An 18,147-nucleotide genomic window follows, 5' to 3' on the forward strand; every position below is an offset into this window, starting at 1 on the left:
AGTTGACATTAGTCTATTAACAACCTTTGAACCTATGTAAAGGTGATAAAAGAAGTGACACAATGTGGAAACTTGAAAATAAAAAATAAGTAGAGAGTGGATGTACAAATGTGGAATTTGTATTAAAAGAGATACATTATATTAGATATTCAGGTGACATGAAGGAAGTGACAGGTGGAGTAAAAGGGACAGGCTTTATCACAGAACGATATGGGTTGTGTTAGGTGATAATGGAGAAATCATAAAGGACGGTAAAGGAATAAAACAGTTAACATTGGATTTAACTAAAAAGAAAGAAATAAAAGAGGAAGGTAGATGGTACCAGTCTATTGAATGGACATATGGCAAGGATAGTATCTTATGAAAATGTACAACATTTTGGATAATGTTTAAAGAGAAATATTAAAATATTTTATGAAATAAAGTGGAGGGTAAAAAAGGAGTAAAGTGGAATATGGAAACACATTGAACATTTTTAGAAAATATTGGAAGAAGGTAGTAATAAAGTAAGAAAAATAGAAAATAAACCGTGTGAGAAAAATAAAGAAACATGACAATGCTGATTGGACAGAAATACTTTTAAAGGGAAAAAGGGAAGATGTTTTACCTTTTTTAGCAAAGGAGGAAAAAAATAAGGGATAATAAAATGGATGGAATAGCAAAGTAAAATGTAACTACAAGTAACTTATGATGATAGTGGAAATATTTGCAGAAACAGTGTGTAAGAGGAAAGGGGGAGGTAGAAAGTAAAGAAAAAAACTCTGGATACAACATAATATAAATTGGAAGAGGTTATAAAAGAAGGGAATGAAAAATCAACAACAGGCTTAGATGGGTTAAGTTATGTATATAATAAGGGGATAAGTGTTAGGGGAAAACAAGTGTTTGTGGAAAAATTAAACGAATGGCTAGAGGAAAGGAAAAAAAGAAATAAAGGTTTGTTGAGGTGATAAAATGTTTATTTATGAAAGATGACTGGGGAATACTAACTATAAACTTATAAACAAAATAGTGCAGAACAGAATATGAACTATTCAGGAACTGATAGGGGAAGGAGAAAATATATAGGAAAGGGATAACAAATGTAGGAAATGTTAGCAACAATAAAAGAAGTAATAAATGCTATTTTAGGTGAGATTAAAGATGTAAGGTTGGCTGTATGTGATGTAGCAGAAACATTTGACTCAGTAAGTTATGAGGCAATGTGGAATATTTTAGAACATTAAGGCATTGCAAGAAAAATAGTGAAAAGTATTATTAAACAAGTATTATGAGACACCTTTGGTGAAGATTATAGTAAATGGTTGGGAAAAGAGAATGAAGACTGAAAAAGCCTTAAAACTGGGTTGACAATGAGTATTTCATGTATTTGTAGTAGTAATGAATCCATTAATACAACATGTAATAGTAAAATGAGAAAAGCAAGATGGGAAAAGGAATATATAATAATACCTCTGGATCTTTTATATGCACATGATTTAGCTATTGTAACAAAATTATAGTATATAGTATAGATGAGAGAAACTGTGACAATAATACAAAGGGAGTTAAGTAGAGCTGGATAAAAGTTAAATAGGTCAAAAAGCAAAGCACATGGTGAAATAAAGATAAAAATGGAATATATTTTACTAGAAAAGAGATAAACATAGGAATCAGGTTTTGTGAAAGCAGAACGCACATCTCTCAACTGTCCACAATTTGCAGAATGTGCACATTTTTGCTTCATATTTTTGTTCTGTTCTTCATAAAATGTGCAGTTTTCTGTTATATAATGAGTGAAATCACTAAAATAACGATATATATTTACGTTTTAGACTTCATATCCTTCTGAAAATGCATGCTAACACAATTCTTATTATTATAGCAAACTGCTAAGTTTATAACAGCAATATTTAAAATCTGTCTTTATTTTTGTGCCTTTGCCTCCCCGTTATTTTAGGCTTTGTAAAGACTTATTGTACTAAGAGGCTGAGATGCATGACAAGAAGATATCAAAACAATGGATAAAATGAAGATAGACAGTTCTATTTATCATTTAAAAGAAGGTGTACATGTTAAACATGTATTTTCAAAAAAGTTATAATATTTGAAAACTATATATGTTTCCTGAAAAAAATGGCAAACGGATTGTTAGAGTTTTTTCACATTTATTTGCCGATTAATACCCAATGCAGTTAATGGGACATTGTATATAATAAGAAGGAAGAAGGAGGTTCAACTTAAAAATGGTTGTATATTTAACATCTATTCTGGGTACTAAAATATTAAGAAGGAAAGCAGTTTTATAAAGAAATACTGTATGTGAACTATAGAGAGATAAAAAATCAAAACAGGAAAAGGAAAGAAGTAAAAGAGAGGAGATGGTGAAAACTAGAATATGATGATAAGATGAAATTATAGAAAATTAAAATCACAAAGATAAAAAGATAGAAGGGAATTGTATAACATGATAATGGAGAAATATTTACTACATCCAGGGAAAGGTCATAAGGATGATCGTAAAAATAAACAATAAAAATAGAGGAGAAAGATTTGAAGAGTTTTATGAGGGTGGAGATTTTTAATGGAGATTATTACTGGATAAGTTATCTGTAAAAAGTAGTACGAATTATAAAGAAATAGAAAAGAGAAAATGTAAAGGTTACAACGAAGAAGAAATAAGAAAGCATTTTTTTGAAAAAAATTAAAAATGACTATAACAGGGAAGGTTTTCAAAATATAAACATGCATATAGTACTTTGTGCAAAATATCATAAAGAAAAAATGTAAAGCTGACAAATGGGATAACATATTGATGGTAACAGTACAGGTGTTGTGGAAAAGATGTGATAAACTGTTGTACAATAAAAATAGAAATGATGAAGATGTGTTGACAAAAATAAAAATATAGATTTAGACAAAAGGATTGGGGATAGAATGAAAGATGCAAAGGTTTGTGAAAATGAAGATGCAAAATGCTGACAATATTCTAAGTGTAAATGTTGTAAATATTGTAGAAATAGAATAAAAGGGGTGTGATGTAATATGATATGTATAAATAAAGCAACCATTACTCTTTTTGAGAAGTGCCATGAAATCTTTTACATCCACCTGAGTTACCGCCAACTCAACTGATAGAGTCTTGATTTAGCATCTCATTCAAGGGATGGCACATTCAGGAGTGCAGAACCCTCCCTTCTGCTGCACTGCAGTATAAGTACTGGAAAAAAAAAACAAATCCGACTATTTGGTGAGAAAATAGAACCCATGGCCTTCTTGCACCAAAGATGAGTGTGCTACCTGTTGAGCTACCAAGACTCCTATGTCCAATAACCATGCCCTGCCCTTATATACTGTTACTTGGGATGCTTATCTTATGCACAGCATGACCAGCCTCTGCATGTGTAAGCACAGCATGGTGTTTTTCATGTATCATTTTACTGTAGTTTATCTTCTTAATGAGTCATGCTGGCACATCTCTTAGTAGAAATAAGTCAAGGTCACACAGCATAACAGCATGTAGCCAGGGTCGTGATACAGTCAGTTCAACTTCTATCAGACCCAGCTCTTATGGGTGGGGGCATGCACAAGAAGCTGAACCCTCTGTTATGCATGCCCCGGACCTTCTGCAGTATGCCAAGCCACAGTGCTATACTAACTGCTGACGCTGTGTCCCTGCAGACAAAAACACACACATATATACCACAATAGTCCTCTGGAAATCATACATATCCACTGTGCTGGCCATTCTCACCATTATCCACCCCCCCCCCCAACAAGTTCTGAAACTTCCCATGAAAGCACTTTTTTAATATATATCAGCACCCACATTCACACATTTTCATTTGAAAGAGTGCACTCCTGTACTCTTTTCTCCACCCATGCAAATGATGATAACCATATCCTGCCCTTTGGACATTGTTAATTAAGTTGTCTATGTTTGATACACAATATGGTCAACCTATGCATGGGTATTCACAGCCTGGTCTTTTTGAATGGATTTTTACTGTAGTCTATGTGCTTAACTCTTGCGTATTCATGGTGCAAGGTTATTAGCAATCCTCTTCCTCTTTGCTTATACCACAGCACAGTGTGCTTGCCTCCATCTGGGATGATAATCTCCTGCCGCTGGCTACTCCTCTAACTGTTTGTATGAGTCAGCTTCCACTGCCTGTTGTTCTAGGAATGGCTGGTGCTGCAAGAGACCACCCCACTGTAACTGTTTCCTAAGTATACTGTTGAGTAAAACTGCATACAGAATCAGTATTTTTGCACACAAAGTAGGATCATACTGCAGGGCACCGATGCAAGAACCCAGATGGTGAAAGCATGCCTACAGTAGCCAAAATGCATACTCTGTGCTGCTTCTAGTTTGAAAAGGTGCATGATTGTACCCCTGGTCTGCTTGATTGTGCAGATGTCTGATAGGTGTCATGATCCAGAATTCCAGGGCATGTCCAACATCATCAACAAGATGACCCTGTGGAAAGTCATCCCTCACAAACCATTGGCACAGGTTACATGTGTGTCATATGTGAGAGGCATGAAACCAGACCATGTGGTCTGTACACACACACACACACACACACACACACACACACACACACACACACACACACACACACACACACATGCACACACACTCAATTTATTGTGGGTATGGTCTGTGACCCCTAGTACTTCAAGGACATGGTCTATATCATAGAACTCACACATGGCATTGGTTATCTCCTCTGGGATAGGTGGGAACCATGTAGGATCCCACACATGCTGAAGCATGGCATCAAGAAACTGATGGATGGATGGAGATGCCTGAAATACCCCATCCCCAGTAGGTGGGTGAAAGGTCTCTGCAGCTAATATGCATAAAACCCCATATAGTTTTGTATCCACTGGGATAGATAACTCTCACAGTCCCATTGGGCTGCAGACAAAGGCTAACACATTAACATGATTTGTTGAATGGCGCTCCTGTCAACAAAGTACTGCTCTACTACATTGGTACAGTGGAGGACAAGATGTGTTAAGGTTGGTCAGCTGACCCTCGCCTCCATGGGTAATGCTGCACACCCTAAGGCATAGCAGCTACAATGAACAGCTACTGCAGATACACATTTATGATGCCTGCAGCAAGCCCTAACATAAGTGCACAATCTACTCCTTCTAAACGTGTATATGTCCAAAAGCAGTTCCAGGTCTGTCACATGGCTTTTAAACATTTTTAAATTCCTCCACCATCTTGTTTTGCCTCATTATCATACACAGCACTTCATTATACAATCATTAGCATTTAGCAAGGCCAATGATATTATTTGGTCTACTCTAGTCACTCCATGCAGCTGGGTTTTCAGACTTGCATACACCTTGTGCATGGTCATTCACTGCACATATTTGCTAAGTACAATGTGGCAACGTTTTCTGAGTCTTGTCAATGTTGACAAAAACAAAAAATAACCAATCCTGTAAACAAAAACTTGAAATGCAGTCCAACTAATGATTTTAAGCTGTGAGAAGAAATAAATATGTTATCATCCAGTACATCTTGTATGAAAAGTTCATTGCAGGCAATTGCTTAACAAAGATTGTTATGAGAACACTGGTCTATATTAAAGAAAGGGACTGCTGAAATAAATTTGATAAGATTAGCATGCTTCCCTTGGTAAGAATGCATTGAAGTGATTCCTAATTGTCCAGCTCGCATTCTTGAAGGCAGGTGTATACCTAATAGCTTCTTAATGACTATGAACCAGTCAACAAAAACACTATCTACATGCCATTGTATAAATACCTTTACATTACCAAAGTAAATAATCATTATAAATTCTGAGTGTGTGTGTGTGTGTGTGTTGGGGTAATTTCAAACCTTATGTTTTCATGCTGTTCTCTGTTTAAAATAAAATTGCTGGATGTCATTCATTCATTTATTTATTGATTCTTGTTCATATGTCTGATTTATCCTATTCAGCACTGCACGTAAATGGAAGCACACATGTAGACACTTAGAAGAGTCTTAATTCACTTGACAACATTTATTTAGCATGTAATAAAACAAAAATGAAGACTCTTTCATCACAAAGTCCATCTTCTTAGCTCAGGTCATTTCCTGTTTTTTCCAGCCCCCTGCTATAAAGCACGCTTTGGCAGGCTTTTCTGGCATTAGAGAACTAGGCATAGCTCCTCGTGGTCCCCTGCAGAGTTCCTAAGCCAGCAGAGAGCAGAAAAAGCAACTTTCTTGATCATAAGTATTTTTTAAACTTTTTAGTTTGCATTTTTTGATCTTTTGAGCTTTTCGACTACTGTTTGTGCCTATATTACTGTTTTATTACCTTATTTTCCTGTTTTTGTGAGCTTATATTGTTGATTGCACTTGTGGGCTAAAGTATTGCTTAAAAGTAACAAACAGGCTAATACACTCAAGTGTACCAGCCTTTGATAGCAATTTAGTCGAAAACAAAGCATTTACTGCATTTTTTTCTGTCTTTTTGCAAAAAAAAAAAAAAAAATATTTCTCCTTTCCTAAACTTTCCTAGCTAGTTGTTCTTCTGTGATCCTCCATTTTCTTGTGTGGCCAGAGGTAGTTTCTTTACTCACCAGTGGGAGTGGGGAGTACTGAGCTGCTTGTTTGTCCTCAGAGGAGTGGTTAGAAGCAGCAACTAGTAATTTGTCGGCCATTTTGGGTCATTTCCTGTTTTTTCCAGCCCCCTGCTATAAAGCATGCTTTGGCAGGCTTTTCTGGCATTAGAGAACTAGGCATAGCTCCTCGTGGTCCCCTGCAGAGTTCCTAAGCCAGCAGAGAGCAGAAAAAGCAACTTTCTTGATCATAAGTATTTTTTAAACTTTTTAGTTTGCATTTTTGATCTTTTGAGCTTTTCGACTACTGTTTGTGCCTATATTACTGTTTTATTACCTTATTTTCCTGTTTTTGTGAGCTTATATTGTTGATTGCACTTGTGGGCTAAAGTATTGCTTAAAAGTAACAAACAGGCTAATACACTCAAGTGTACCAGCCTTTGATAGCAATTTAGTCGAAAACAAAGCATTTACTGCATTTTTTCTGTCTGTTTGCAAAAAAAAACCAAAAAAATATTTCTCCTTTCCTAAACTTTCCTAGCTAGTTGTTCCAGTGATCAGATTTTGCTGATCCCTGGGCTTTGTATTTGGTTTCTGTGTTCCTCCATTTTCTTGTGTGGCCAGAGGTAGTTTCTTTACTCACCAGTGGGAGTGGGGAGTACTGAGCTGCTTGTTTGTCCTCAGAGGAGTGGTTAGAAGCAGCAACTAGTAATTTGTCGGCCATTTTGGATCATTTCCTGTTTTTTCCAGCCCCCTGCTATAAAGCACGTGTTAGCGCGGAGCTGCTACCGTTGCACACTAGGGCAGCGCTGGTTAATCAGATTTAAACTATTAGGGCTACCTAAAGTCCACTCTTCAAATTTTCCCTTAAAACTACCTTCCTCAAAGTATACTACTGTTCTATTTAGTGTATCCTACAATTATAAATTATCTCTACTTGACTCCCAAGTAGACTATTCTCTATCTGTATAGTGAAGCACTTGCTCCTACAGTACTTATCACCTCGATACAGCACTCTTGTTATAGAAAGTACCCCAAAAAAGCAAACCCCATTTCTCGGTCACCCACATCCCCCAGAACCTTTTCTTAAGTTTTTCTGTCTATTCCTTCTAGCATGTCGAGGGATCAGTTGCTAATGTCCTCTCCTGCTCAGCTGGTGAACCTGGGAATATTGAGGCAATGTTACAATTGCCTCATGTACACAGACAACCCTCTCCTCCTCCCACAAAACACAAATACATGCGAGAGATGCAACTATACGGCCAAACTGGAGGCTGAGCTCTCTCAACATAGGACTGGCATAACCAGACAGGAGGAGAAGGTAACCACACACACTATAGACCCAGTCTCACATAATACCATCACAACCTCAAATCATACACATAAACACACAAAGACATACTGGAGGCTCTGATCAAAAATCTACCAAAACAGCAGAGGCCACCAAAGCAGACACCCAAACAACTACCACCTCAGAACACAACACCTGCAACACATAGACCACACAGTCAGAGTGTCAAACAGTCACAGCCCTTAAGGCCAAACACAATGCCAGACACACTAGTCATTGGTGACTCCATAGTCAGACACACTGACGTCCTGCTCACCAGACTGAGTAAGGAGAAGGTCACAGTAAGCTGCCTGTCGGGTGCTAGAATCCGCCACATAACGCATGCACTCAGGTCTCTCAACAGCAGGTACAAGTACGACTCAATCATTGTCCACGCTGGTGTTAACGACCTGAGACGTACCTCCTTGGACTACATGAAAAGAGACATAGAGGAGCTCTCTGATTATGTAGCCCAAGCAGGTATGACCCTGACCTTGAGCAGTATCCTACCTTCACCAAGAATGATGCCACAATACAGAGATAAGATGATCAGCTTTAACAATTGGCTTAAACTCTGGTGTCATTCAAAGGGGATCCAATGTCTGTCTGCCTGGGATGACATGCTGGACAAGCCACGCTGCTTCGCAAGGGACGGCTTGCACTTGTCACCCCTGGGATTCCGGATTTTGGCAAAGGCTCTTGCCACCCCCATAGTGCCTTTTTTAGGCAAGGCTCAAATTCTAAACCTACCACCCTAGAACAAAACAAAGAAAAAAAACTAAGGGTAATGCTGCTCAATGCCAGAAGTCTCAACCTCAAGATGCACGCACTCGAGGCCCTTCTCAGTATGGAGAACATCGATGTCTGTGCTGTGACAGAAACCTGGTTCAAGGCTCCTGAGAGCACCCCAGCACTATCAGGTTTTCCCTCATATCATGCGTTCCGGACCCAAAACCCGAACAATACCAAGAAAGGAGGAGGGGTATCCATATTCATCAAGGACACCCACACCTCAAGATTGGTGGCATCGCACGATGCATCGGAAACCATCCAGGTGCAATTAACCATAGGCAAGATTGCTCTGCAATTTGTAGCATGTTACAGGCCACCCTCACAAACTCAGGAACCTCATATGGCCTTCCTGAAAACACTGGAGGGGATAAATGTATCTCCAAACACCATCATACTAGGTGACTTCAACTACCCTAATATAGACTGGGAACACTACTCAAGCCCAAACACTCTAGCCCAAAAGTTCCTGGCATTCATAAACTCAAATGCCATGGAACAACTAGTCACCATCCCCACAAGAGGAGAAAACATACTTGATCTCATCATCACGAACATGGGAGCACAATGTTCAATGCCAGAAGTATACCCCTCACTGGTGAGATCTGATCACAAACTAATCTCGCTGGAGGTCCTCATCCCGCCCCCCCCCGAAATGAAAAAGACCACAGTAAAGAACTTCTCGAAAGCCGACTTCACACTTCTAAAGACTAGTGTGGTCTCCTTTAAGGCCCCTGAGCCGGCAGTTAACATTACTCAAACCGCTGAATCACTTACAAATGCCTTCTACCAGCACCTGCAGGGCTGCATGGATCAGGCAATCCCAAGCAAAACAAAGACTCTTTGTACCAAAGGCAAGTGTCCAGTCTGGTAGACCCCAGCCATAAACAAACTCTACAACAAAAGGAGAAAGCTACTACAAGATAGAGCAAAATCCTTAAAAGGTAAGACACTGCTGATCACTATAAGTAAAAAGCTAAGAGCTCTCATAAAATCATCCAAAGCTAATTTTGAGAAAAAAATAGCTAAGGACTCTAAAGACAACCATAAGGCATTCTTTAGCTATGTCAGAAACCTAGGAGGAAACTCCCAGATATGCTCAGAATTAGTTCAAAATGATGTGAAGATTACTGATCCTACAGACATTGCCAACATACTGGCTGACAGGTTCAGTGCAAACTTCTCCCCTAACGGAGAGATATCTATACCAAATGATTGTAGCCCCGCAAACATCTCTAACGCCCAGGTGAGAACTGCTCTCTCCAAGGCAAAGAACACAGCATCCATGGGACCTGATGGTGTCCCCGGCTGTGTGCTCCATGAACTCAACGAGGAATTAAACCCACAGTTAGGACAGCTGTTTAATCTTAGTCTCACCTCCGGATCGCACTCCAGGAGTGGCGCAGCGACTGTGGTCCCACTCCACAAAGGCGGTGCCTCCACCGACCCTGGAAATTACCGTCCCATTAGCTTGACAAGCCTTATCTGCAAAGCCATGGAGAGGATCATAATGGATCTCATAAATAAAGACATAGGGAACTTGCAGACTTTGGATCCAACCCAGTTTGGCTTTGTCAAAGGCAGATCATGCCTTTTAAACTTGGTTGACTTTTTCGATACAGTCACCAAGGCCATTGACGAGGGAAAGGCAGTCCATACAGCCTACCTAGACCTGGCGAAGGCTTTTGATACAATACCTCACTCGGGTATCATTGAAAAACTCATCAACTTAAATGTAAACCCATACATTACAAGATGGGTTGCAAACTGGCTGAGTGACAGAACCCACAGGGTCAGAGTTGCTGGCGCCATGTCAGACTCAAAGCCTGTCACAAGTGGTCTCCCACAGGGCTCAGTCCTGGGCCCACTCTTGTTTGGCATCTACTTTTCTGAAGTACAAGCAAACACAGGAGGGTTATGGCTGACAAAGTTTGCAGATGACTGCAAACTGGGCGCCGTAGTTGAAAACACATCCAACACAGATATCCTTCAGAAGGGTCTCACAGAAACGGATAACTGGTGCCAGAGCCATGGCCTAAAGTTAAATGCCAAGAAATGCATAGTCATACCCTTCGGGAAAAATAAGGTTACCCCTAGCTACCATATAGGTGGCAATCCCCTGAACACAGAAGAAGTTATTAGTAGCCTTTCATTCGACACTCATATTGCTAAATTAGTTAGGAAGACCTTCTACATTGCCCACCTTATCATGAAGGGATTCACATCTAGATCAAGGGAAGTCATAGTCTCCCTATACTCATCACTCATCAGACCAATGATCGAGTACAATGCCCCATTCGGAATGTATCTGACCCGACACTTGCAGCAGCTGGAGAGGCCACAAAAGTTCCTCACCAAAAGGATAAAGGGTCTCAAAAATCTGTCTTATGCTGCCCGACTGAAAGAACTCCAGTTATATTCAGTTGCTTACCGCTTGCTCAGACGTGACCTATGCCTGACATACAAGGTCATGTCAAACCCAGATTTGATGAACATGCTTCATCTCAAAAAATCTAGATCCCTCAGAGCCACAAGGGCGGGAGACTTAAACCTCAACACGGTTATTAATAGGACGTGCTGGAGGGATAGATTCATCACCCAAAGACTCCCTATGCTGTGGAACAAAATCCCAGTTTATGTGAGGCAGAGCACCTCGCTGGCCTTGTTCAAGAGGAATCTTGACCAATGGATGGGAGATCGCAGATACACCCCAGGGGTTACCTCAGTGTCACTGCTCGACAGAGGCACAGCAAAATAATGGGCATAGTTTCTCCAAACTAAAGGGGTGGCGTAAGCCACAAAACTATGGGCTAGGCTTATAAATGCCCTCGGGCAGATAGCCTAGTATGAACCTATGAACCTATGAACCTAAGAAGTATTTTGAAAATTAGATGATTTGGTCTGGGTGAAATGAAAGTCAGTCAAATGGGTTTTGGGTGATGTTGTGAAGTAGACCCATATATATATATATATATATATATATATATATATATATATATATATATATATGGATCCCTATCACAACACCGGCACGCCACAAAGCCGACACCCAAAACACCGACACCAAAAGACCGAAAACGCACAAAACCGACAACTCACAAAACCGAACACCATAACACCGACACCAAAAACACCAACACACAAAACGTAAACTACACATTACACACAACTATACATGCACTAACTGTAACCCAAACCCTAACCCTAAGGTCCGACACTACCGCACACTTACCCTACCCGCACCCTAACCCTAACTCACTTAACCCGCTACTAAACCTAAAGTACGTCACTATCGCCCACTTACCTTACCCGTACCCTAAGTCCGACACTACCGCACACTCACCTTTCCCGCACCCTAACCCTAAATCCCTCACTATCTCACACTTACCTGTCAACTCCCTAACGCTAAATCCCTCACTATCGCACACTTATCGAGTCGCGCTCACACGTTGCCCATGTCGGTGTTTCGGCTGTCGGTATTTCACCTTGTCAATCATCTGTCTTGTCGGTCTTCTGGAGTCGGTCTTCTGAGCGTCGGTGTTTTGGCGTGTCGATCAAGTCAAGGGGACCCTTATATATATATATATATATATATATATATATATATATATATATATATATATATATATATATATATATATATATATATATATATATATATATATATATATATATATACATATATATACACACACACACACACACACACACGCGCACACGCACACACACACACACACACACACACACACACACACACACACACACACACACACACACACACACACACACATAGTGCATATAAAATTTTACACACCCCTGTTAAAATGCCAGGTTTTTGTGATATAAAAAAATGAGACCACAATAAATCATTTCAAAACTATTTCCACCTTTAATGTGACCTATAATCTGCACAATTCAATTGAAAAACAAATCTGCTACGGGGAAAATATAAAAAATAAAAAAGGTACAATAAGCTGGTTGCATACATTTGCACACCCTTAAACTAATACTTTGTTGAAGCACCTTTTGATTTAATTACAGCATTGTCTTTTTGGGTACACACCTGCCATCAATTAAAGAGACTCTGATTAACCCCAAATAAATTCAGCTGTCCTAGTAGGATTTTCCTGACATTTACTCAGTTGCCTGCTATTGCAAAAGCCATGGTTCGTAGAGAGCTTAGAAAGCATCAAATTAATCTCATTGTTGAAAGGTATCAGTCAGGAGAAGGGTACAAAAAATTTGCACAGCTTTGGACATACCATGGAACACAGTGAAGACAGTCATCAAAAAGTGGAGAAAATATGGGACAACAGTGATGTTGCAAAAAACTAGATGTCCCTACAAAATTGATGAAAAGACAAGATGAAAACTGGTGAGGGAGGCTGGCAAGAGACCTACAGCAACATTGAAGGAGCTGCAGGAATTTCTGGCAAGTACTGGTTGTGTACTACATGTGACAATCTCCCGTATTCTTCATATGTCGGGGTTATGGGGTAGGGTTGCAAGACGGAAGCCTTTTCTCACACAGAAAAATATCTAGGCCTATCTAAAATTTGCAAAACAATACATCAAGTCTCCCAAAAGCACGTGGGAAAATGTGTTATGGTCTGATGAGAGCAGGGCTGGACATTTTGGCCACAATTCAAAAAGGTACGTTTGGTGCAAAAACACTTTGCATCACCAAAAGAACACCATCCCCACAGTGAAGCATGGTGTTGGCAGTATCATGCTTTGGGATTGCTTTTCTTCAGCTGGAACTGGGGCTTTAGTCAAGGTGGAGGGAATAATGAACAGTTACAAATGCAAGTCACTTTTGGTCCAAAACCTTCAGGTGTCTGCTAGAAAGCTGAAGATGAAGAGGGATTTCACCTTTCAACATGACAATGACCCCAAGTATACATCCAAATCAACAAAAGAATGGCTTCACCAGAAGAAAATTAAAGTTTTAGACTGGCACAGCCAGAGCCCAGACCAAAACCCAATAGAAAATCTGTGTGGTGACCTGAAGAGGGCTGTCCACAAGAGATGCCCTCGCAATCTGACAGATTTGGGGCACTTTTGCAAGGAAGAATGGGCAAATATTGCCAAGTCAAGATGTGCAATGTGCCATGCTGATAGACTCCTACCCAAGAAGACTGAATTCTGTAATTAAATCAAAATGTGTTTCAACAAAGTATTAGTTTAAGGGAGTGCACACTTATGCAACCAGCTTATTGTACATTTTATTTATTTATTATGTTTTTCCCCTAACAGATTTATTTGTTTTTTCAATTGAATTGCACAGGTTATAGGTTACATTAAAGGTGTGAAAAGTTTTGAAATAATTTATTGTGGTCTCATTCTTTATATTACAAAAACCTGGCATTTTAACAGGGGTGTGTAAACGTTTTATATCCACTGTGTGTGTGTATATACATACATATATATATCTATATATATATATATCTGTATATATATATCTATATATCTATCTATATATATATATATATATATATATATATATATATATATATATATATATATTTATATACATGCACACATATATACACACACACATACACATGCACATATATTAAAAAAAAATCTTTGATACCATTTACAACAAAAAGGTGGAACGGTGGAGTTCAAGTGACCTCCTTTAAACCAATGGATGCATTTGCACTCCATCTGTAAGCAGCTCTCATTTCAAGTGGCAGAAACAGTTGTAAATTAATGTATTGTGCAAAACATCACCATGCACTTGGGTTTATACATGCACACTACATTACCAAACTATCTGGGAGAAACAGATCCACAAGAGGAGACAAGAGGGAAATGAAGTTCTGTTACATAGAAATGCCACTTTAAAAGGAAAGACATTTCTTTTTAAACTAATATCATTGTGTGATAAAAATAGTTCATGCAGGTGCGGGTATGCACATTTACCCATGGTGAACTTTGTCTGTTTAGTCAATCTTTGCCTTTAAGGTCAAACCACATCATCTTCAGGTAAACCTTGCATTACCAAAATCAAATGTGAGTTACTGTTTAACTGGATATGTTTTACTGCCATCACAATGCTTTCTTATAACTTGTCATTTTCTTCCAAAGGGTCAAAGCTATGTATACCTCTCAACTATACTTATTTTAGAAGCCCATACCTATTTTCAGGCTTAATTTACCCCTTTACATGATGTACCTATTTTTGAGGTAAGTACCTGTTTTTATTCTTGATTTACCCTGAAAACCAGATACATGACAAAAATACTGGGGGCACCAATAACTTAAAGAAACAGGCCACAAATCTTACATCTCCCTTTTCAGAAGCAAAAATAAATGCCTTTTTCAGGTGAATTTTTGCAGTGCCAGTCTTAAAAGTTGCAGATATTACACAATGTCTTTGATAATGTGTATATTTTCATGCCACTTTTGTTTCTCTCACTTTTAAAACCCGAGTTTCTGAATTCTAGCCCACAGTCTTATTGGAACTAGAAGGAGTTAGTGCTTCTCAGTATTCAATTTTTATGCTAAATCTATGCTAATTAGGTCCCAAGATTTTTGGCTGGATGTACCTACTTTTCAAGAGCCTTTGTATCTAATTTCAAAGTAAGCAAATTGGGGGATATGAAAAACCTAGTAAACATTCACAAAAGTGATAAGCCAACAGTAAGCAATATAAAGAATAAATCAGAATTTATTGCAATATGTCTAAAGCACAGGTAAATTCACATCCCACAGTCAAAAAACATCCAGTGTCTGTAAGCTTTGTGTTATATCATAAATAACAAGTGGGATATTCCACAGTGAACAGCAAACCACCTTAAGAAAATATCACCTTTCAGAATTACAGTATATAACAGGATGATTGATTAAGACAGTCAGAGCCGTGGTATATTCCTTACCACAGTCTGTATGTTCTTGTAATCGATGGAAATACACTTGACATATGATGGTGGCTCCCAGTAAGCAATGCCTTCTTCATCCAAAACACATCTTCGTAGAATTACTCCTTTAAAGACAAAAACTTGCAATAAACTTCAAACAGAAAGATACTTTGATATGATAGCCCAAACAAGAAGCAAGACAGTGTTATACAGGTTGATCAGACTGGTGACATGGGTTAAAACACAAGTAGGATACAAAGCATCCACTAGATAAAGAAAAGACTTAATGGATGTATCGAGAAGATTATTGCTGTTTGTGCGTTATCATCTGTTAGATCACAACAGCACATTAGCACCCCAGTCTACTTACTGTGTTAATTAAAATGATATGTGGCACAAATCAAACTGATTTGTAAACTCCCGTAATCACACTACATCAGCTAAAAAAAAATTGTTTAGATACTGTTTCACAATGAAAGGTACACAGTATATGTGTGGATTCATGTAATAATATATTCTATGCACTATCTCTTCAACACTGCATTCCACTCTGACTCCTGTACCCAGTTTTCAGTTTCAAGAAAAAAAATATATAATTGTATCCAGTCTGCATATCATGTTCACTGTTTTTCATCTGTTCAATATAAATAACTGGCCAACACATATCTGGTCTAACACACTGTACATGCATCTCATGCTCACAATTTCAGCAAACCATGTTGTATTATTAATAACAATCAGAATGTACATTTCTGCTCATGTTTCATTCTTTTTTTTGTTATATAGATTCCCTTTCACAGCCTGTCCCAGTTTTCTTCAGATCTTTTACTATGTCTTGTTACTACCTCTTGCTATTTTTCTTCAAGCAGTGTCCATGACAATATACAGTTACTCTTTCAAACCCCTCTCTACTTCCTCAACACTCCTTTTTTTTTCAAAACAGGTTTATTGTTTTAACATATAAGAGAAATATCATAACAATTTTATACAAGTAATTAAAAATAGGTATTATTATAATATTCAACAAAACAACTAAAGTATTTACAAAGACATCCACTACAATCAGATCAATTAATTAAACTAAAATACCGTGCTATTGAAATTAGAATTTTTTTAACAAATTTTGTAAATTATCCCATACAATATAATATGATGTTTTTCTAGTTGTTCTCATTCTAATTGTGCTTATTTCCATATGGCACATTATATTCATAACATTTTTAAATTCATTGAACGAAGGAGGTGTATCTGAAATCCAATTTCTAGTTATTATTTTCCTGGCCACTGCTAGGATAGACCATAACAAGGGAAGCTTAATCTTTTAACACATTGAGGTACAGGTGTGTTGAATAATATAAGAGACTTAGAAATAATGAAATTATCTGTAAAAAGAGCCTGCAAAACTTCATTAATTGACTTCCAGTATTCTTTCAACTTCATACAGTCATAAAACATATGAGCCCAGTCAGCATTAATTTCTACATTACATCTCTTACATAGATTATCTTTATTATTTATTTTATTCATCATCAAAGGTGTATAAAAAGATCTATGTAAAAATTTCCATGTATAAAGTCTCCAGACAATGGAAGATGTAGTTCTATAAGCAGATTCCAATATATATTGTTTATCTTGTTGAGTTGGTGGGTCCCCATTAATAGAGGTGAAATAATTCCAGTATGAATCTACACTGTAAAAGTTTCTTGTCTGATAATTTTATGTATATATGAAAGTTTACCTTTATCAGAAACGTTATGCTGTAAATTTAATATCAAGTAATCAATCAGTCTTGGAATATATTCTTTAACTGTTATAGACATTAGATCTATTCTATCAATGAGATGTTGTCTAAAGATCTGAACCTCTAACCAGCAAGTTTCTCTTAGATCAAATTCTTGTTTTAAGAAATCTAGATTTTTAACTTTATTATCAGATATCAGCTGATACCAGTACTTTAGATCATTATCTATAGCTAAATGAGCTCCTTCAGAAGTAGATGACATAAGCATACCCTGAGTATACATTATAGGGAATACAATAAAATTCCATTCCCTATACTTAGGGTGCATGAATATAAAGTTACGATAACTAATAATAATATTTAATGGGTAACAGACCATATGTTTAGGTGTAATAGGTGAAGTACAAAATTCCTTTAGCAACCACAACATGGAGTTATTTACAATCATATTTTTATGTGTTAAGGAGATTTTCATGAAGTGCATACTAATTAGCTCCCAATAATCTTTCCATTTTGCGATATATGACTGATCTATTAATAAAGTAATAACTTTTATAATAGAAGAGATAATATATAAATTAAAGTCTGGAAAAGAACCCCCTTGAGACCAGCTATTAGTATGTTTCTTTAATGCAATCCTAGGTCTATTAGGTGCCCATAAGAAATTTAACATTAGTGTATTCAGTTTCTTGATAATTATTTTTGTAGGTGAAAGTATTATTGATTGTATTAAGTATAAAATCTTGGGGAATATTATCATTTTAATAATTGTAAGTCTCTCCTCCATAGTAAAAAACATATTATTCCAGGTATTAAAAAGATTTTGTATATTAAGAAAACAGGTATTATAGTTATTATATATAATAGATTTA

The 18,147-nt window shown here is 37.6% G+C and overlaps 1 protein-coding gene across 9 annotated transcripts in view; it reads right to left on the reverse strand.

Annotated features, from left to right (window-relative positions):
• ADGRB1 (adhesion G protein-coupled receptor B1) overlaps positions 1-18,147 on the reverse strand; it is a 4,264,735-nt gene that overhangs the window by 1,903,731 nt on the left and 2,342,857 nt on the right. For all 9 annotated transcript variants that reach the window (XM_044067288.1, XM_044067286.1, XM_044067290.1 and 6 more), the window contains one exon: positions 15,553-15,659. In XM_044067288.1, coding sequence (XP_043923223.1) covers positions 15,553-15,659 — 107 coding nt within the window. The remainder of the gene's footprint in view (positions 1-15,552; positions 15,660-18,147) is intronic.

This window comes from Protopterus annectens, chromosome 3.part1, assembly GCF_019279795.1.
Source record: "Protopterus annectens isolate FY-2018-M chromosome 3.part1, PAN1.0, whole genome shotgun sequence".
Taxonomy (NCBI): Eukaryota; Metazoa; Chordata; order Ceratodontiformes; family Protopteridae; genus Protopterus; species Protopterus annectens.